This window comes from Diadema antillarum, unplaced genomic scaffold (genome assembly GCF_040938485.1).
Source record: "Diadema antillarum isolate AM-2024a unplaced genomic scaffold, OU_Dant_1.0 seq00000633_RagTag, whole genome shotgun sequence".
Classification (NCBI taxonomy): domain Eukaryota; kingdom Metazoa; phylum Echinodermata; class Echinoidea; order Diadematoida; family Diadematidae; genus Diadema; species Diadema antillarum.
In genome coordinates, this window is record NW_027271550.1 from 1,592,472 (window position 1) to 1,615,000 (window position 22,529).

At 39.2% G+C, this 22,529-nt stretch overlaps 1 protein-coding gene across 1 annotated transcript in view; it reads left to right on the top strand.

Moving 5' to 3' along the window:
- Positions 1 to 22,529, top strand: part of LOC139736221 (polypeptide N-acetylgalactosaminyltransferase 2-like) — a 111,854-nt gene that overhangs the window by 67,910 nt on the left and 21,415 nt on the right. The window contains exon 8 of the mRNA XM_071646955.1: positions 9,096 to 9,199. Coding sequence (XP_071503056.1) covers positions 9,096 to 9,199 — 104 coding nt within the window. The remainder of the gene's footprint in view (positions 1 to 9,095; positions 9,200 to 22,529) is intronic.

Genomic DNA, 22,529 nt, shown 5'->3' on the forward strand with positions numbered 1-22,529 from the left:
TAAATGAATAGTTTACTCTCTAGATTGTGTCTAGATACTTCTGAGTGTGTTTAGAACTTTCTGTCTACATTACCTTGTGCAATTCTGTGTCACTTTAATCGCATGTGGATTTTTGATAAATGATACCCAAAGTCACCGAGCATATTTGTAATTATCATTAAATCTTTTAAAATATAAGATTTGGACAGTTTTGCTCCAAATACGCCAGTATTGCAAAAATGTACCAGCTCCCAATTGGATACAAGACAAGATGTCTGCTCTGCAGTCTTGTTCTGAATCTTCCGCCAAGAAACTTGGCCCAAAGAAAGCGACATAAATGACAACGTTTTGTGGATATTTGTGATGCCCATCAGGCGGAATCATGGGTTAGTATGCATCGTTTGCCACAATGTCTCATCAATCACGACTTCATGTTCATCATCTGAAAAGAATCAATGGCTTGATGATGAGCTAATCAAAGAGTCTGAAAAGCAGGTTGATTAAATTCATCTCTCCCAATTACATGACCTCACAGTCTTGTGTGTTGGAGCTAATGCATTCTATTGTAGTTGAAATTGATTGGTCTTATTCTTTCCGTGCATACTATTTAGCCTTTCACACAACATTTGACATTTCATTACGTGTACAAGTATGTGACTGCTCCTGTATTTACGTGGCTGCCTGTCACTCATACACCATGACATGCCTTGACTCGTGATATCACTTTTTAATGTTGATATTACTTTTGAATGTCCATATCATGTTCATAGATGCCAGGCTTCTAAGTTACAACAAATAACATGTGAATCGTAATCTGATATCATATCCAAATAGTCATTACTTAAATTAAGTTTAGCCTCAAGTTGTTATGTGCAGAGCTGTTTTACAGTCACATTATTTTTTTTCCCAATTTCTTGTAAGAGAAAGTCGAGATTGGACATCTCGCAATCTGCTTTCAACATTTATTTGAAACAAGGTTATGTGGCGGGGCAATCAATTAAAGCACAGAATATTCATTCAGGCAGATAAATTACTATTACCATGCAAAGACATCGTTGCTTTTCTCATTTGCTGGGTAAGTAGAACAACAGGCATTTTGTTGTATTACCGCAAATTAAGGAGATCTTGAGGAAAGCTTGTTGGCAGATGCTTGGTTTCGTGTTTTTTGTGGGGTTTTTTTTGTATTTTTTCCCTCGAAGCATGAGATCATCATAAGCTCTGAGTGAGATATTTTTACAAAGGTAACTAAAATCCATTATCATGAGCTCAACATCTGTTGCTGGTTTTTGTTTTGTTTTGTTCTTATTGTATACTGTACATGGGTATTTGGGTACATTGTATCTTATTTCACTGTTGCATCATTTCATCACTTTCTGATCACATACAAGTCATTGTGATGTGGATTATGAGTAAAGCTTCAAATCTTTAATAGCTTGAGCTTATTCTTGTGAAGACTTAATAACCTCTCCTTATGCTTATTACAGTTCTGCTTTTAATTTTTATGGTGTGGCAGTTTTGTAAACTCTTAGCCAGATGAAATATACTTTTAAGGTGTCATTTATTATGTTACCTTTTCATGAATTGATAAAATTACCTATTGAATACATGTTTATGATCATATGTTTAGAAATAAAACCATAGTTTGATTTTGTAACCGCAAATGAAATTGTATGAGAAGAGAAGTTTGTATAAAGTGAAAGCAGCATTAAGCATCTATCTTTGTGAGTAACCCTGTATGGGAGCTAAGAGACTGACTGAACTTAAAGGGATGGTACAGTATTGGTGGAGATGAGAATTGGGCTTTTAACTTTTTGCGAAATACCAAGAAAACACTTATGAAATAGTACAGAGCATGCCATTTTAAGAGGAATTCAAAGTTTATTTGATGAAAATCGGGTTTGGAATGACTGAAACATCAAAAAACAAAGTAAAACAAAGTGATCGTAATAAAATGTGGGTCCCACACTTTATTTGAATTGCTCTGTTTTGGATATCTCGGCCATTTCAAAACCAATTTTCATGAAATAAACGTTGAATTCCTCATGGAATTACATGCTCTTTCATATTTCATAAGAGTTTTCTCATTGTCTCACCAAAAATGTTAGAAACCTGAAATTGGGTCTCAACCAAAACTATATGATCCCTTTAAACAAACTGAAAGCCCCTACCTAAGACAGTGTGCTATGAGAACGACTCATACAGATTTGTGCATGTAGGACTACCCATGCATCATGTGATACCACTTATGATATTTAGTAATGTAAAAGTAATATTTAAGTTTTCATTACCAAGTTTTAATGCCCAAAGATGCAGTTCCAACCCAGAGCCTTGCCAGTATACAATTTGTATGAGCTCTTAAGCTATGCATAAGCCCTAAATGTTAATGTAAAAAAAAAAAATTAGTCAAGCCACAAGGTCATTTGGCACTACTATGAAGGCATGCATATTATAGGAAAAGTAAAAGATGAGGCTTTGCGTGTGATTAGATTCATGAAAACACCGCTGGCTTTGATTATTTTTTCGGTCATATTTATCCCACTCGCCCCTTTCCCTCCCATCATCGTCATTTCGTTGTAAGAGCACGACCGAAACCTGTCAGGCGTGCAAGCCAGCCTCGCAGCAATGTTTAAGCAATGAGATGACAAACCTGTTCTGATGACTTTGTGGGCTGTGGGGAATGGGAGGCGGGGCTGGTGGCTGGCGGTAGGACGTACCTTTCAGAGAGGACTTGATAGCAGGTGGAAGGAACAGCTCATATCTTTGGGGGCACTGGGAGAGGGCTGTGGTATCGATGGGGAGGTGATCTTAGATACTGTCTATCCCAACACCGTTTTGACTTTATGGGATCAAGAGGCTAATTCCTTCCAGACACTGTGGTTTGTTTGGGGTTTTTTCCCTTGCCTTACCCTTGATTTTTTTGTCAGATTGCTTTTTTTTTTTAATGCGAGAGTGGAGGAGGATGTGGAATAAATAGTTAAATTGCAGCCCTTAGTCCTGACCAAGAAGTTTTTGGATCATATTGTCCTTGAGTCATGTACTATGACTGCATAACAGTTTCTTTGTGAGCTTGTGTATTTGGCTCGGGGTCTGATTTGTGTTGTGCACTGTGAGTTAGTGAAAAAAAAAAACTTTTCTTCTTCTTCTTCTTCTTCTTCTTCTTCTTCTTCTGCTGCTGCTGTATTCCAGCTTGGATGCATTCTCCTTTGCTTTTCTTTTGTTTTGTTATAAAGTGGCCTAATCTAGTAAGTTTGTCAAGATAAAAGTTATCTATTTTCAACAGTCATGGTTTAAATTTGCAGAGATGAATACTTTTGCCAATCTTCCAGACTGAAAACTTTCATGTCAAATGATGAATGTCGAGCTCTTTGCCAATGCGGATACGATTTGCAGCCAATATGATATTCCTCCTTGAGTGACGTCCAATGCTTCCAACATTGTGGGGTGAGGATAACGCATTATGGAAAATATTACTATTGCCCAGTCAAGCAAGAAGCCCCCCCCCCCCCTTCCTATTTTGCTTACCCTGAGGAAGAAATTATCAGTTGCCAGGGCAAGTTGGGATGTTGGTTTGAAGGAGCCCAAGGCGGAGGATGGTATCAACAAATGTGACAATCCTCCAGTGTGCGAGTCTCATCAACGTGAAGAAATTGTGATTTCGAAGAAAGGCGACCGTTGCTGGATGCATGCATATTTTCTTTTCATTTTCGGTCCATCATCTTCCGCTAAACTATTTTTGGAAAGAAAAAAAAAATGTTATTGCTGAATTTCGGGAGAAGGATCCCAATCACCCGGATATGTTGACAGAACTAGGCCGGGCATGCATTTCTTCTTGATTTCCCAGCAGCGGAGTTGTACATGGAGACAGATTTTTTTTTTTTAGCGTCAGTGAAACCGAAAAAGGGCCATGAAGCTTGCCTCTCTGCGCACCCACCTGCCTTGATTAGATAATGGAAGCCATCACTAGCATTGTTGCCGAGGTGATGAGAATTTGATCCAGATGGTCTTAACCCACAGTGCCCTGTCGGTGCAGGCTACAGTGTAAGTCATCCCCATGACTTTGAAAGTGTTGGAGTGACCTTTACTCAAGATGAGATGCTCGGTCCTCGGTCATAACCTTTTTTTCTTCTTCTTTTTTTTTTTTTTTTTTGGTGTAATTATGGCCTGTTTGTGTCATAACACATTCATAAAACATTCATAAAACATTCAACATGTGTTTTATTTTGAGAATTCTTTTTGTGAGTGAAAGTTTTAATCAATGACTGTAATGTGTTCTAGTTAATACTTCGTTCAGATTACTGTATGTTCGTTTGTTTTTCGTTGTTGTTGTTGTTTGCTCAGTCTAATAATTCTTACCTTATTCATCCTATACATACAGTAAACAGCTTGGCTACAAATTTATGAATGAGTGAATGAATGATAAACTTTAGTCACATTCTCTCTTTTTTTGTAGAAGTGAAAGTTATTGAGATTTGTGTAAGCATAGATTACCCATTTTGGATATTAGGCCAGTGAAGGTCTTCAAATGTGCCGCATTTCTAGCCACTTGTATCGTTTACAGAGTGAAAATGACTCAAATATGTACAGTGTATGACATGAGAAGCCCAAACTGCATCCTGTATTGCGCGATACACTGATCTCTGTCCTACATGTATGAGCAGCATATACACCATTAATACAGAAGCTCATCTTCATGAATTGCATGACGTGCTGCCATTTTGGAGAGAGGCGGCCGGGTGCCCATTAGGGCTTTTCTGACGTGCATTACTGACTCTTGTTAGAGGCATGGACATGATCTGACTCTGCTGATGGCTAATGACTGCCCATTAGATTAAACTGAATTGAATTTTTTTTAGCCATGGATACATATTTTCATACAGCATCCTGGTTGATATTAAGTCATGGAATCAACAATGGACAGAAAGCTTTCTGACTTCTCCCTGCATTGTTAGGTTCCAGAATTATTGTCTTGGCTTTCTGGTTAAACTTGGCAGTACTTGTTATCTTCAGAGCATTCCTCATCTACAGATAAAATTCTGTTGCCGACGACGATCAACATAATTTATGATGACCAGTGGCAGTGGAATGACATGAGGCAGTGGCGGTGCCAAGCCGTTCCAGGGGAGGATCACGATGCCGCGATGCCGCTTCCATGCTGCGGGCGGGGCGGGGCAGGGCTCGGGGAGGCTGATTAAATCAATTAGTTTGCCACTAATTGATTTTTCACTGGGACTTTGAAGGGAAATGTGGCCAATCAGCAGGGCTGAGGGACGCGATCCATCACTACGCGAGACTTGATTGTCAGGAACATGCTGATGCATGTTAATGCCTCAGTCTTTTTTTTTTTCTGAGAGAGGATGGAGTCTTAGCATCATTCTTCGCATGGATTACGAGGAATGATGCGAAGAATTAAGCAAATGCAATGTTTAGGCAAGCTTTGGGAGATGGTGGGAGAGGACAGTTGCGCTAGACGTTCAGGCTCAGTGACTGGGGAGGGAGGATTTCTGTTGCTTGGCAACAAAGACAAACAAATGTTTGCATTTACTTTGTGGTGTGTTATGTTTTCTTGTTTCACCATAAACACTTTTTCTGGCCTGCTTGTGTGTTCAAAGGAAAATAGGGCCAGCTGGAGATCAGGCCAATCAATATTCAGTAGAGATACTAAGTAGTATCCCTTTATGAAAACTTACCAACAAGTTGCAGAATTCCCCTACTTTGCAAAGGTTGACAGGTTGATATTTTCTACTGTAAAATAAATGTGAAACATTTCATGGTGTGGAAATCTTTCAACATGTCATGCGGTGTGATACCAGTGTAACAATCAAAAGAAGCAAATAAACTCACATTTTACTATATTCCAGTCCACACAAAATTGTGTTATTGCTTGTAGGCCTAAAATATTGGCAGTCAGGGAAGTTAGTATGTGGAGTCATATTGCACAGTTCATCTTATTTGGCCAAACAATAGAATTTATATTGCCCTGAAAACTTTTACCTTCTCAGCAATTGTCTGCTAATGTCTGCTATTGATGGTGACTGTGATGATATGAGTAATAATAGTGAATAATAAATGCTACCAGGCTTTGAATGCAACTCCTTTTGTGTAAAGAGCATGTTATATGTGCCTTCAAATGGTTTTGTACCATGATAATTTATTTTCATAAGCAATCACTTTGGTCAAGGCACTCAAGCAATGAATAGGGTGAAGTGATTCGAGAAGAATCACAATGTAGAAGTGCATCTCTGTTGTTACTGTACAACAAGCTTTCTATTAATGCTACAGTGCATTTGGCTGCAGATTTTGCCCCGCCTCTTCCTGAGCTTCAGCTTTCACTTGAATGTGACACTTTGGGTCTGGCTGCAGCACCACTGTTTGCTGAGATGACATCGCTATGAAAATTAATGTCATACAGGGCCATTAACGTCATCTGTTTGCTCCAAGACGACACCGACTTCTGTAGAGCATCAGTTGTTTCGGCCCATGAAGCACACAAGTGCACTCTCTCAGGCTGTGCGGCCTTGTGGAGCAATTTGACTTGCCCTCGAAACCTGCCTCGTGAATCTTGTCTGGGGCTCATCAGTGACAGAACCTGTTCGATGGTGTGATGAGGAAGAAATTTGCTAGCATTATTTATTCATTTCGTGGGACAGGAAAGGAAAGAGAGGGAGAGAGAGAATGAGAAAAAGGAATAGAACAGATCTCAGACAGATGTATGGAGAGATAGAGCAAGAGTGATGAGATAGAGAGCCTCAGAGGTTGAAGTGTGAGAGACTGGGAAACAGATGAAGCGATAATGCTTTTAGAGAGGAGGAAAGGTGAAGAGGTAAAGAAGAGCAGACACAGAAGATGAGAAATGGATGGAGAGTTACAGCTACAGAGAGCTAGATGGATAGAAGGATAGAAGTAGGTTCTAGAGAGAGAGAAAGAAAAATGGACAGGGGGTGAGGTGAAGAGCAGAAGCAGGGAAAATGAAGTACAGGTCAAGAAATGAAGCTACTAAGACCAGAGATCGACATGAGCAGTGGCCCATTGGCCCGGGACCACTAAAAATTGATGTCGGGCCACCAAATTTCCACAAAGGCTATCTTTTGGTGGCCTGATCTGGCACTTGCTATTCAAAATGTATTGCTATGTTTCCATTTATTTCCGGCCACTACATTTTTATTTCAGGTTAACAAAATTTCAGATTTAAAGATTTTTGTAGCTTGAATGGGCCATGAGAGAAAAAAAAAAGTTAGTCTCGAGCCCTGTTAAAGGGATTGTACAGTTTCGGTTCAGTCCTAACTTCAGATTTCTAACATTTTTTGGTGAGATAATGAAAAACCTCTTATGAAATATGAAAGAGCATGTAATTTTATGAGGAATTCAATGTTTATTTGATGAAAATTGGTTTTGAAAAAGCTGAGATATCCAAAAAGAGTGATTCTAATAAAGTGTGGGACCCACACTTTCACACGATCGCTTTGTTTTACCTTGTTTTTGGATGTTTCCGTCATTCCAAACCCGATTTCCATCAAGTAAACTTTGAATTCCTCTTAAAATGGTATGCTCTGTACTATTTCATAAGTGTTTTCTTGGTATCTTGCAAAAAGTTAAAAGCCCAATTCTCACCTCCACCAATACTGTACTATCCCTTTAAGAGAAAAAGATAGAGAGATAAAAAGAGATGGGAAGATAGGAGTAGAGATGAAGAGTGGGACAGACACAGTAGTCAGCAGACGAAGTAAGTAAGGTAATGAAAGACAGTCAAGGAACTTGAGTGGAAACCGCGATGGCAAGTACAGCATGGCAACCCTTGCGGAAATGGAGAACTTACCGTTAAGCACCTCATAGATTTGAAAAAACTGGGCCCAAGTGAGGCCAAGTTGGCTTTAGCTTTATAGGTGAGTCTACGCCAGTCAGGAACTGGCATCAAACCAGCCGACCAGCTTACCTTGTTTATTCCGTGAATTATCTTGCCACATCGGGAAGTAGTGCAGAAGTGGTATATAGATTGGAGACGAAGTGGAAATGAATAATGGAACAGAACAGGAGGCATTCAAGAGTGGGGACACAAGGAGCTGGAGTTGTGCAAAAATAGTTTCAAAATGTGAAGTTCTGTTAATGGTAGACGACATAAAAAGCTACAATTCATAGAACCAGAATACCACAGCAATTAGTATGAATACGGATGAGATGTTTTCTAGTGAAGCTGAGGAGGAAAAAACAGGATGTGACAAAAAGGGAAGTGAGAAAATCATCAAATGAGATCAACCGGTAGAGGGAAGAATGGATTTTGTGATTTTATGGTGGTGATTATTGACCTGAGAGTGGCAAAGAATGAGAAGTATGCAAGTTCCAATGTGCTGTTCATGTGTGCTACAAAGTGTGCTACATATGAAAAGCACATATCTAATACTGTCTGATCCTGTGTTTAACTAAAAAAGCTTTCTTCCTGTTATAGTCAAACTGATTGAGACTTTTGTTTTGTTGTGTTTTATAGTATATAATTGTCATGTGATTGTTTTCTTGAAATGGAATCTGCATGATCATCCCAGTGCTGTACATGTCTGTTGATATCTGAGTAGAGTGAAGCTGACATTGTAATGAAGTCTTCATAAAGAAATGTCAATATTCCTTTTAGCTGTCTTTATTTTTATGCTCCCTTTTCGTGGCAAGAGCAATGATGTTTCACTGTAGATATGACTACATACAATGAATGTGAAGGTATTATACACTAATAACCAAATTAATTTTGAAAGATGCCATGATACATTAAATACCATATCTACATAACATTGTGTGCTTTAGCAGTATGTGCCTTCTTTTCTTGCATTGCAATTCAGGTACTACATCAAACGCCATCAAATAGTCAAAAAGGATTTTCTTGCAAGTTGAAGTAATGTTAAATACATTGCTGCTTTCATCGTTCATGGTTCCAAATGACTGGTTCCAGGCATTGAAGTTTATATATGCAGCAATTAAAAAAAAATTACCATGTTAGCTCCAATGATTGGCACCTGATACAATCATCAGATAAGCATACAGAACCAGTATCCATAGTGATGACATTGCATCTAGACTGTTTCAACATCCTCTGGTTTTTTTATTTCCCCTTCTGCCATTCCTATCCTGATCAGAACACCCATGATTGCCGGAGGTCTCTTCACGATATCAAAGCGGTGGTTTGAAGAATTGGGAAAGTACGACCTGATGATGGACGTGTGGGGTGGAGAAAACTTGGGTAAGTGCAGAGACTTTCAATTTTTCATCATAGACAAGGGCTCATCATGGATGGAAGACAGAGAGAGAGAGGGGGGAGGAGGGGAAACGGATCAGAAAGTTTGGAAGAGACTTAGAAGGTGCATTCACAGTAGAATCACTGTGGCATTAAATACCACAGTTATTTGTTGGTATCATTCTCATTGGCAGAATACCACGGTTGTAAATACTGCAGTATTTCACTGGGAACCATTCCTATTAACCCACTGAGGACAAGTTCCGAGTATACTCAGGCAAGCGTCTACGGGAAATGCGTGTTGTAGCAAAATCAAACTGTCCTCAACGGGTTAAGGAATACCATGGTATTTTCTGGTAAATATTGCTTATGCTCATATCTCCAATGACAAAAGTCACATTTAAACGTATCACATCATTTGAGAAATACACTGCTGTGCAATCACTGGTATTTAGTGACACAATTCACACTCAAATTTTGCATGCATATTTCGTGCAAAGTTTGAATAACCACCCTATATACCACAAAATTTTGTAGTGTATTTGAGTTCGAATTATGAATTACCGCAGTATTTCAATGGTAACATGAATGCACCTATAGTTGCGCCCTGGCCCATATCACCTGTAATACTGTATTTATGATCATAATGGTACATATTCGTGAGAAATTGAGCCTGTACTTGAAGAAAGAGAGACAGGGGGTACTTCTGTCACCTTAGTAGCACATTTAATGTGTCACATGGTGATTGCATTTTGACAATGTAACCAAAATTCTTTCTAAATTTTTTCAATGTGAAATGGGGTTGTTCTTGCCAATATATGGAGATTATGCTGAGGATTAAGAGTTTAACATGTCTGATGTTTTTGCATGTGCATACAGGTACATGTATGTACAGATCCACAGTTCAACAAACACTTCTGTAGACCATATATTTGTCATAGGAATGTCATAGGAAGACAAGCTTGTTTAAACTGTTGGCCTCAGTGGTCTACTTGATAAGATGCTTAAATGAAAATGAAAGGTTTCATGATGGTATGAGGTGAGAACAGGATTTGGATGTTACATAGTCATTTACTTTTGAGACATTTGTAACTAAGCAAGGGTAGTATGCAGGCACAAGAAAGGGTCATCTTATGTTTTTGGAGCTAGCAACTGTCAGTGTTAAGCTGGAAGTGTTGGTCCTTGTTCAAGCCAGTTTTGCTTTCAAATGCCACAAAAGCTGATTTGTGGGGTTTTTTTTCGGTTCTGTCACTACTGTGAAATTTAATAGTTTGTTTTTTTTTCCAACCCAACAAAGCAGAGCCGAAAAATAAAGTGTAATAGAATTGGTAATTTAGCCAAAGTATAGAGAACCCAAAATTACATGATCATATCCATTTTTATTTGTTTGTGTGTGTGTGTGCTTTGGCTGCTTTGGTTGTTGTCCTCAGTGGGTTCCTGTCTGTTTGGGGGCATACAGTTTAATACCTGGTATGTATGGGAGCTGACGCACATAGACACTTGGTGTTGGAAAAATGTTTCGGCCGAGGGGCGTTGGCATAATGATGTACGCACAGATGCGTCACTCGCTTCATTGATACGCTGCCCACGTGCCAAGTGTGCGATTGGTTTCATGTGTGCAAAATGTGCGTTTGTGTGTGTGTGTGTGTGTGCGTGTGTGTGTGTGTGTGTGTGCGTGCGTGTGCATGTGCGTGCATGACTGGATGTGTTAATACCTTGAGTTGGGTACAAGAAGATGTCCTGATACTAGAAGAAGGTGATGATGAGTAAATGTGTTCATCCTGCCACGAATGAGTGACACGCACTAGCTTACCCCTCCCTACCCTCCTCCCATCCGAGCATGTTTCTGCCAAGCAAATCTGAGTACGGAGGGGTTTTCTAATTTGATTCTGTCCGAGGGCAGAGGGCCCTGGCAGATACTTCGGCGGGGATAGTAATGTTGACAGGTGCAGTTGGTCATCTCCATTTGCAGAGCTTGTGCAAATGGAGCGCTCTGTGGAGAACAATCACTCACTTTGCGCAATTCAATATTCTTCAGATATCGAAAGAGGCATTGGAGTGTCATTTCACTTCATGATAATTTCTTTTGATGGGAAAACAAACAAATGACAAAAAAAAAACAAGATGTACAGAAATTGAGAGGATACAATCATCGTGTCGTCAGACAAGGCCTTGTCTGCAAATTGGCAATAACCCGTAGGAACCAGTGAGGAAACAAAAGCGGGGAAATTACTTCAAACTAAGCAGTTTGGGTGCAGCGCCAGCTGGTAATGAGAAGAGTTTGTGGAAGTGCAGCTAGCGTGATGAAAAGTGATGCCAGCCATGAGCTTGTCATTGTATGGAGCAGTCTTGTGATTGGTGTTCTGAAATCACCCTGTTGGGTTAATTTTGTTAACCAAGAGTTGGGATAGAGCTTACCTTCTAATCTCAGTGGAGATTTGCAGTATCACTCGGTGTGCCAAGGTGCCTGTTGCAGCTTCTTCTATTGATGACAGTTTTCTTTTGTTCTTGCTTTATTTCCTGTGTTAATTTCAGGGGAAATTGTGCATTGTCCTCACAGGCATAATTCAATAACTCAAATCTTTCCCTTTTTTTTGTCTTAATGGTACTTCACTGAAAGAGAATGTACAGGGAAGGGGTGAAGGATAGGATAGAGATGCAATAGCTTGCGGTGGATATTATTCTTTACAGTGTGACACCTCCAAGTATCTATATGGATGAGCAAGATCCCTATGTGGCTGTAATTCATTTATCAGACTCTGGAGCATTGATCCTTCTCTGTTTGACAAGGAAACGTCAAGGTTTCGTTGCCGGTGAGCGGGCGCGAGTTAAGATTTTAATAAGTCTGGTAAAGTGCATGAAACCTCTATGGCTGCCATGAATAAAACACCTTCCTTAGAGGCTTCTCTTTCCCTCCCCCCCCCCCCCAATCTTCCCATTGCCGGTTAATTCGCTCCAACCCCAATTAACGGTCCACGAGCCATCCTGAGTGAGCCGAGCTCCTCCTTTATGGAGTTTCTCCATCCTATCTCCTACCGATGACTCATTATTATAGTTTGTCGTGGGATCATGCTGAATTATTGAGAACAAGTGGTTTTGAACAGGCAAAGTGTGGTAGATCCGTTCTGTCTTGGGCGATGAGGGATAACGAAGGTCAGGGGAACACACGCATCTCAACTTTAACTGAAATGTCCCTGTCGTAAAACAAGTAGAGTTTGTAAACAAAGAAACGATCAGGAAGACTGTAATTTGAAAAAGGTGATGTTGTCAAGTCACAACTTGACACATGTTTCCATGTTTGAGGCCCCAGACTGATTGCAATGGGAGATTTTCACAACCCCTCCCCCTCCCACACACGCACACACACACTCCAAATCAGCATATAAAAAGCATCTTAGCAAGTCAAGGCTCACTCAGTTGTACAAAAATACTATCAGTAGTCGATAGCACGTAGGAAAATATCTTCTTTTTACTTTTGATAATGCTTTTTACAAGTACAATTTATAACCTTAACTGTTTTGTCCAGAAAAATAGCCTGTGATGTACATGTAAATATGTTGTGCATGCACAAACAACAGTATCCGCAGAAACTCAATCTCTCAAACTGCCTTTTCCTCAGCAAGACTTTCCATGAGCGATAAAGGAACGCAACATTTCATATTGTGAATCTTGATAGATTTTGCAAATGAGGATTATTGATGTTGAATTTCTTTTCAACAGAACAATAATTTTTGATACCTTGTGTGTGAATTAACAGTAAGAAATTTGGGTATGCAGCCCCAGCATTGTGCTGCAGTATTCTATGCAACATATAGATGAGCAGTTTCCTTAAGAAGTTTAAAGTTGATATATTGTTCGATAAGAAAGTTTGTGTAATGTGTACTACTGTAAAGCAAGAAATTTATGGCATGGAATTTACACAAATAGGAGCTGACTGCCTTTTTCACGGCATGACATTTTTACAAATTGCCACTGGCATTCAATGCTTATAGTGTAGTCAAGAACTTTTGCGTGCATTTTGATTTCATGAATCTGGGCTTTCGCAATATTTGCAAAATTCAAATGTACACAAAAATGTCTAGCTTTACAGTATCACAATGCCAAAGCTGGAGTCTCTCTCCTCTTGTACTTTCTGCTTTTTTTTCTTTATTATTATTTTTTTTTTTTGGTGCTCTCACTTAATGCCAATGGGGACCTTTGCTAGGAATATGATATACCCTGTGGACTTTAGAAGAATGGTTGTTGCTTTCATCATCATCATGACTATTAACATACCTGCAAACACCATATCGTCGCTGGGGCGACAAGACCTCGTATCTACAAAATGTCAAATGTTCAGGAGAGCCAAAAAACATGGCGGCCAAAGCACTGTGGCAAAGGGGAAAGCCTTTCCCTTGACATGCCGTGGTGGCTTCATTTTTGGAGTAAGACAGTTGGGATTTGGACAGGACATCACTTAATGCATTATTTGACCATTAATCCAAAAAAGTCATTTTCCCCAAAATTGCAGATACAAGGTCTTGTCACCCCACCAGCGATATGCATTTGCTTTAAATGATAATAGTACTAATTTTGAATATGAACACTTGTAATGCACTGGTATCCGTCACGAGTATACTTATGGCGCAGAGGAAGGCAGAAAGAAGGTACAATGTATCTATGAAGAGAGATATATTACAGAAAGAGAGTGGAGAAAATATTTACAAATTTAAAATGCTCGTCTAAATATCCAGGTTTTGAGTGAAATTTTAAAGTTTCTATCTTAGAGAGGACAGATTACAAATGTCTTGTAGGAGTTTATTCCACTGGAATGGACCAGCATATGAAAATGTTATGTGAGTATGATATTTCACGGATTATGACTTCAAAGATGATTTCGTCAGTGGTTGAATTCATACGCAAGAACAGCTTTGATAGGATGAGAAATGAATAGATCCCTCTTCAAGAGAAGAATTTAGCAATTTTCCGTCTCGGATGTTACAGTGAACAACGTATTTGTGTTGCAGGTTTCAATATTTTTGCAAGTTGTTCATTCCACAGTTTTGCAAATATCAGTCTCACCTGGAGAAATTTGCAAAAGTAAGAATTCTGCAACAAATTTTCGGCGTACACAGTAGTAGTTTCGATTACAGACGAATGATCAAAATTGCAATTTTGATACTGCGGGCTGCTGTTATTTGAGCCTTGCAATGAGCAATTCTTTTTGACTTTTTTCTGATGTGCTGAAATGAAAAAGTTGAATTGTCTTTGTATGGCTGGGACGCAGTGTCACATTTCAATCATTCATGGTTAGTGCCGTCGTCATGGCAACTGGACATGAATCAAAGCTAGCCGTGCTCATGCACCCTCAACTACTGAAATTCCCTCCTTGTTTTGCAGTGTCGATATCTTAGGTTGACAGAGTTTACACGAAAGTAATATTTTTAACTCCACCAGCTGCGGGTCAAAATACCACACCAACAAATTGAAACATGCTGTTTCTTTTAAGAGTCACTGTTGTCTTTTCTTTTTTTTTAACCTTTTCTTTTTTTTGTGAGGGAGTGAGGTTGGAGAGCAGTGATAGAGCCAGATGAAATAGAGAAAAGGTTTAATACTGTATGTCACAAATAGGATGCACTCTGTATTATTGTACAGGAAGGCATATTTTTAACCATATATGGCCGAGGGGGCAGGGAGGGGGGAATTAAGAATTAATCAATCCGTGAATGTGCATCTTGAGTTGCCATATTTTGTGAAACTAGTTTCTCAAAAATATTGTGCATAGTGTTGAACTTTCTTCTTTTGTGGATCATGTGTTACTGGGGGAAAATAAGGGGCCTTTCACACCATGCATTGTTTAAATTCCTGTAAAGATAATCTTCATCAGTGCTATAGTTACATGGTACTTTTCTAACACCAGTTCAGTTGTGGTTTAAAACTGAGTTTAGTCAGGAGAAAATTTGTCAGGAGAAAGAAAAAAAAAATCTTCATCACTGCTATAGTTACATGGTACTTTTCCAGTACCAGTTCAGTTGTGGTTAACTGAATCTTGTCAGGAGAAAATATGTTCAGTTGATATGAATGTTTAGGTTTTCAAATTCATTTATTTTGTAATGAAACTGATATTCAAGAAGGAATAAGAAAATATGAAGACAAAATTTACATGATGTCCTGCACATTACAAAAACTACAAACATCGATTTTGGTTTTATTGGATATACAAAGAGTGGATTGCACCAGGAGGGGGGGGGGGGTGGGGCAGGAGAGAAATTCTTGCTGGTTATTGCTGGTTGATTACCAAATTGCTGCAAATGATTCTTGTCAAGCTCTAACAGATTACACAAGAGTTTGATGATGTCTTTTGCACACTAAAAACAAACAAACAATAAGAAGTAAAAAGAACTTCACAAAGTCTTAGAGGAAGAAGTAAGCTCTCAAGGTAAGACTATTTTTTTTACATGCAGACTTTTAAATTGCAGGTTTAAGGCCAAGTAAAAAAAGAAAGTAGTTTCTCGTCCGGGTTTTTTGAGCAAGGCGATGAGGGAGGTCCTTACTATTTGATATCTTACTATTTTTTCGAGGATTGTCAAAATGAAAGTAATATGTGTTTCTCGTCCGGTAATTCTGAGAAAGGTAACGAGAGAGGGCTTTACTATTTTCTATATCCAATTTACGAAATGAAATATCACTCTGGTAGCTGTGTTATGAGAGACCAGGTCCCAAGTGTATGTCTTGCCTGCACTCTATGTGCATTTTCAAACAAATAGATATATGTACCATACTTGAAATGAAACTTCATGCATGCAGAAATATATTTGCTTTTTCTTTCCTCTACAGATGTCGAAGGGAAAATGGCCATCTTAATACTGATATTTAGTGTTGTAATGGCATTTCTGATACCAGTGTACTTGCAATTCTGATTGTATTGTGCTATTAATTGAAACAGGTATAAAACATGTCTTTCAACAAATGTACAACTGAAATAAATTCCATGATATTCAAAACACTGCTTTATTTATCATTTGTGTTTGTGACTTTTTGTGTCCACACAGCTGGTATATATCTGCATTTCTTCACAGTACAATTGTAGCACATTCAACTGGAAATTGGCTTGTACAATAATTGCAGATGGATGTCAAAATGATACTGATATGGCATTATAGCATTAAACATTTAAAGATGTTTCTTCATGTTCTAAAAAGACATTTGATAATCACTCATTATTTGGATGATGAATGATTGTATACCAAAACTACATATGTTGTATAACATGTACCTGTGAAGGTATAAAGTCACATTCTCCCTTCATTTCTTCCATGGCCTTCATTACAGTGCTACCAAGAAGCAGCAGTGATATAAACCACTTATCATTTGAGTGATGCACAATTTAATACCAAATCTGCATATATTGCTGTTTATGCATGACAAGTATACCAATTTAACTACACTGTGACTGTATTCATTCAGTCATATCAAGGGTATGGAAAAAAAACATGTTTTTTTAACATAAAATATACACATTTATGCATCACTTGTTGAACCTATGAATCCAACCATTATCTCTGGAAATGCACAGCATTATTTTTGCCTTTCAACACAACACAAACTTTCTGAGTTAGATCTTTTCTCATATGAAAACTTATTCGCTCAAGGATTTAAAATGCCGCAGACAGTACTGCCAATTGTCAACCCTGTGAAACAACCACCTGATTTCCTTTTTACTGAAAGACAGAATACAAACCAGTTGAATACTACAGTGTATATTCACTATTTAAAGCCGTTCGCTGTGCACACGTGCGCTTGAGATCGATTCTCTCCATCACTCCACGATTGTTTTTTTTTTCCAGCTCCAGAACGCATGCTATGCTGGCTGGCTGGTCTCCTCTACTACAGTGAAACCCCGTTATAACGAGTTCGGTTATAACGAGGAACCGCTTATAACGAGGTGATCGCGTCGGTCCCGTTTTCCTTTGCGTGTAATGGCAGAACGAATCGGTTATAACGTGTTCGGTTATAACGAGATTCCGGTTATAACGAGGACAATTTCGGTAAATCATGATAAAGAAAAACATAAGCAATTTGATCGGATATAACGAGGTTCCATTTCTTGACCAAATTGCCGCTTTCAAACACGCGACAAATGAAACATTGGAAACCGAAATCTCGCTATCCACGTCTTTTCCCGTTTTGCAGAGAACCGTTCCTTCCATGTTTTCTTCTTAATCACGCGATAAGACACAGGAACACCTTCCGATGTTCCTACTAAATTATTAAACATAATCATTCCATTTTCTTTTTCGCGAGAAACGCGTGCGTGATATTAGGTCACACCACAGCGCAACGAGAAAAAAAAAATAGATAACGCATTCAAAAACTTTTCATGTAGCGACAATAAAATTGTGACCAAAAATGGACAATTGGAATGCGTGTGCAACTCATCATTATATCCTTTCCAATTTTAGTTCCGACTTCAAGTTCTTTCGCTGGTTTTGAGCAAATATGAGTTTGGATGATTAAAGCCGAAATAATAAAATCATCGCCCCGATCCCGCCGGCTGACAGTATAGCGTTAAAATAGTTGAGTAACGCATGTCAACCTATACTCAATCGGTGTTCAGAAAAAGAAGCAAACGCATTTATTAGTTTGAATAGATATGGATTTGTTCATTATCATTTAACAAATGATAATTTAAATATGAAGTGTGTATGATCAAAGCAGAAATAATTAGTGAAATCATCGCGATCCTGCCGGGTGACAGTAGAGTAAAAATAGTTGAATAACGCATATTAACCTACCTGGCGGTGCTCGGAAAAAGAAACAAACGCATGTATTAGTTTGAATAGATCTGGATTTGTTCATTATCATTTAACGAATGATAATTTAAATATGAGTGTGTATGATTAAAGCCGAAATAATTAATGAAATCATCGCGATCTCGCCGGGTGACAGTAGCATAAAAATTGTTGAATAACGCATGTTAACCTACTTAATCGATGCTCGGAAATAGAAACAAACGCATTCAACAGTTCAAGAACGGATGTACAAAACGCGAAGAGATTTTCGAAAGAAAATAAAGAACGCATTTTTAATCCCTTCGAGCGCAACGATCATACATTGTATAAAATTACAGCCAAATGATTCATGAAATTATCGAATTCCCGCTGGGCACCAACCGAGCGTAAAATACCTCGCAAGTTAGCGGTAAACAACGCACGTATGTTACTCTGAAATCATCGCGATCTCGCCAGGTGACAGTAGCGTAAAAAAAAAGTTGAATGACGCATGTTAACCTAAATCAGAAAATGAAACAAACGCATTTATTAGTTTGAATAGATCTAGTACAGATTTGCGTAAACAGGATGACAACCTCCCACATTCAATCCTGTCACATAATATTATTTTCAAGAACGGTCGTACAAAACGCGAAGAGATTTTCGGAAGAAAATAAAGAACGCATTTTTAATCCATTTGGGCGCAACGATCATACAAGTGTACAAGATTACAGCCGAAATGATTCTAATAATCGCATTCCCACTGGGCACCAACAGCGTAAAAATACCTAGCAAGTTACGGTAAACAAGGCCTGTATGTTACTCTATATATTTGCCCCCACATTTGCGCTGGTGTTTAGAAAAAGCTTAACAAACAAGAATTACAATAAAGAATTAACTTATCATTTCAGCCTCTATTTCTTCGTCTAATTCACAAATAATTTCCCTTTATTCTCTCAATAATAACGCTCAATAATTTTGTTATAACAACGCAAAGGATATGTTTAAGTTTCATGATGGGTATATGACGTCATGCTTATGTTTTTCTATGTTTTTGATGAGTATGGTTATAACGAGGTATACCGGTTATAACGAGGTAATATCGCCGGTCCCACGGACCTCGTTATAACGGGGTTTGTGGTTACATTGCGCAATCAATCTAGCAGCACATGAAGCGGGCAGCAACAGCACGAGAAAAATGTACAAAAGGTGCTCATGCAACGTCCAGTCTACATCACGACGTACCGAGTGCGCTCACACCCCAGGCCCGCCCATCCAACTACAGTTCAACTGCTTTGTGGGTCATTCCTTCTTGCCGAGCTCGCAGTGTGAAATGCATGCGTTATTACATACGCACTACAGAAGCTATACAGCTGTACTACAGCTAAGTAGAGGATGCAAGGCGTAATTAGAAATAAAGACATCACGATTGGTAGGTGAATTGTCGATTTCTTTTTTTCGGCGGCCGAAAAAATAGTAAATATCAAAAAAGTCGATGCGGCAACTGAAAATCGATGCGGGCGGGGAGCGGGCTGGGACGAGAACTATGAATTTCTTGGTATTTTCAGCGCCATTTTGAAAATAGTAAATAGTAAAAAAATCGATGCGGCGGCCAAAATCGATGCGCGCGAGGACGAGAAACTGGTTTCTTTTTTTACTTGGCCTAAGTCAGATTGAACGAAGGTTTCCTCAGGGGGCAATGTCCTGATTTGTACTCTGTGTACAGTGGAGCATAAACTGATTATGTCCTTGATGTAGGCATGCTGTCTGCATGACCAAGACCTCATTCAAGGATCTTGTCATTCGCCGTCTCTTCACTCGGTTTTGAGAATGACGGCGGAATGGGGGGTGGGGAGGGGGTAGGGGAGGGGGGTAAATCAAATCCCCTAGTTTAGATTGGGCGGTTTGCGGTGTCTTGAAGGCGGGTATGCCCGAGTATCATAATGGAGGGAGAACTTGGAAAGCTAAGAGGGATGACATTTTCTACTTTACAGAATCACTGGATATATATGCAAGGGGAATGGCGCAATTTGCGCTTGCCAGCTCTCAGGGGCTGTCCCGTTAGCGTGCTGTTAAAGATTGGATGCGGCGGCGGGGGCACATCAGGAGAAAGCTCTCAAGCAAATGGCATCGATCCAATGCATGGATGCAAACTGCCCGCAAAGTGCCTGGAAATGCATGTTTATGGGCAGATTTGCCCACTGATTATGGGGCGACGCATGAGATGACGCGATAAACGGGACCAGAACATAGATGGTGAGGATTTTAGGCACATCAAGGGCTTTCTCCTCCTTCATCGTGCTCTTCTTCTGTCTCTTCTTCTTTTTCTTTTCCTTCTTCTCTCTTCTGTTTCTACATGATCCTCCTTTTTCTTTTCTTTTTCTTCCTTTTATATTTCCTTCTCCTTCATATTCCTTTTATTCCTTTACTTTTTTCTGCTTGTTCCTCATTTTGCTTCTCATACAGTCTTCTCCCTCTTTTAACTTCTTCTTTTCATCCTTTTTCTTCATCTATTTCTTCTTTTCCATATTTTTCTTTGTCATCCATTTTTTTTCTTTGTTTCCATTTCCTTCTCCTCCCTTTCCTTCCTCTTCAGTCTTTCTTATTTTCCTTTTACCTTCAGCTCCTTGCTCCCTCTCTGGTGTATAGTGTGAGGCCTCATTTTTAAAGACTGTATGAATTTCCTCCATATCTATTTTTTGGACACTTTTTGAGCACAAAGTGCAAAGATGCCATTTAAACACTTATGTCACTTCTAAGTGACCAAGGTCTCATGCACAGAACAACGTTTTGCAACTACTTTGTACCTTGGAAATGGGTGTGATGTCATTAGCATTTTACCTGTCTGGGGGAGAAGGGCATTAATGCACAAGACTTTATATAGACGATGGCTGGCGTGGGAGGCAACATAACAGGGTGATTCATGAGAACAGGTTGAAGTGCTATCGAGGGACGATATGGCAGGAACAACCTCGCTGAAATAGCATTCCAAATCCTGCGGTTAGAACATTCTGTATATTCCAAGCAACAAAAATAATGATTTGTTATATATATATACACACACATACACACACATATATATATATATATATATGTATGTACATATATATGTAGATTTATCCACATACAATGTATACTGTATGTACAAACATTATGTGTTGGTGAGTTAGTCAAAGTACTTAAACCTATTTACCTAAAGTAAACCATCAACTTGAAGTTCCCTTGACAGCCATTTTCACACTTCCAAGAAGCCCACAGTTACAGTGTATAGCGGTTGTACATGGGTACAACTACAATGTGCTCAAGCTACATGCAGTTTCTCTACTGAAGATGTATAGTAGCTTTCATTGTACTTACTGTACGAGCTGAAATTTTCGCGTACAGATATTTTCGCGAATTGCTACTTGGAGGACATTTTCGTGTGTTGTTAATTTCGCGGTTGCGAGGGTCTAATTGAACTTACTTATTCGCGCGTTGTTATATTTCGCATGTTATTTTCGCGGTTCAAAGGCAATTCGCGAAATTCGCGAAAATAAAACCACCGTGAAAATTTCAGCTCGCACAGTATTTGTGTAGTTTGAAAAGACCTGCCTTAAGTTAAAGGAATAAAAATCTCCAGTTATTTGAACTTTGTTTGACAAGACATCTTGTTTGTAAATAGTGTAAATTACAATGAATGTCATGAGCATACATTGTGTTTGATCCATTTCTCCTGTTTGTAAAGTGTTCAAATTTATTACTTGGTTTTCTGTTTATTGGTAGAAATGGTACTGTCCCATTCACACACACTTGAAATCAATAGTTTTTGAAAATGAACATGATGTGAAAACCCTTAATTCTTAAGCCCCTTTTCCACTATGCCGTTCTCGCTACGATTTGACAATTTTCTCAGGTGGGGAAGGATCGGGTAAAACCTGAGCCGATCTGGACACAGCACGATGTTAGAACGCTCTAAGTACGCTGCAGTTATGACTACCAAGTGCTTGCTACGCTCTTACTACGATGATCGGGAATGAGACATTATGATCTCTGCCGCTGCCGGTACGCTTTAGAACGATGTAGCTACGCTGTCAGTGCAATGTTGCCGATGTTATCCGATCGATGCACGCTGTATCTACGCTCTGAACGATCTATACGATCTTATCACGCTGTTACCCCGTTCAGAGAGCTGAAAAGTGCCCGATGTGCCCCGATGTACCCCGTTTTGACTGTCGGTCTGCAGTCAGTCAACTTATTAGCATGCAGAACCGAAGAAATATACTGTGGACCTTGAAGAGGCTCCTCAACTCACGGTTCTTTTGCAGCAATGCATTGTATGAACAAAGACGTGCTGATTTTTCCAAGGCTTTTTCTTGACGTCCTTGCTTTTGTAGTCCGTCTTCATCCAGTTGTAGATGATTTCATATTCTTCAAAATTCTGCTATATCCTCTTCCTCCTCTTTAGGTATCACGTGCAGTCTCTCTTTCTTCGCCTTTTTGGTAGCTGCTTCGCTGCTTTCTTCTCTTCTTTTTCTTCATCTCTTCTTCTTCTTAGAAAATTACAGCTAAAATTACTTCCCGTTCTTGTGCCGATGTTACTACGCTCA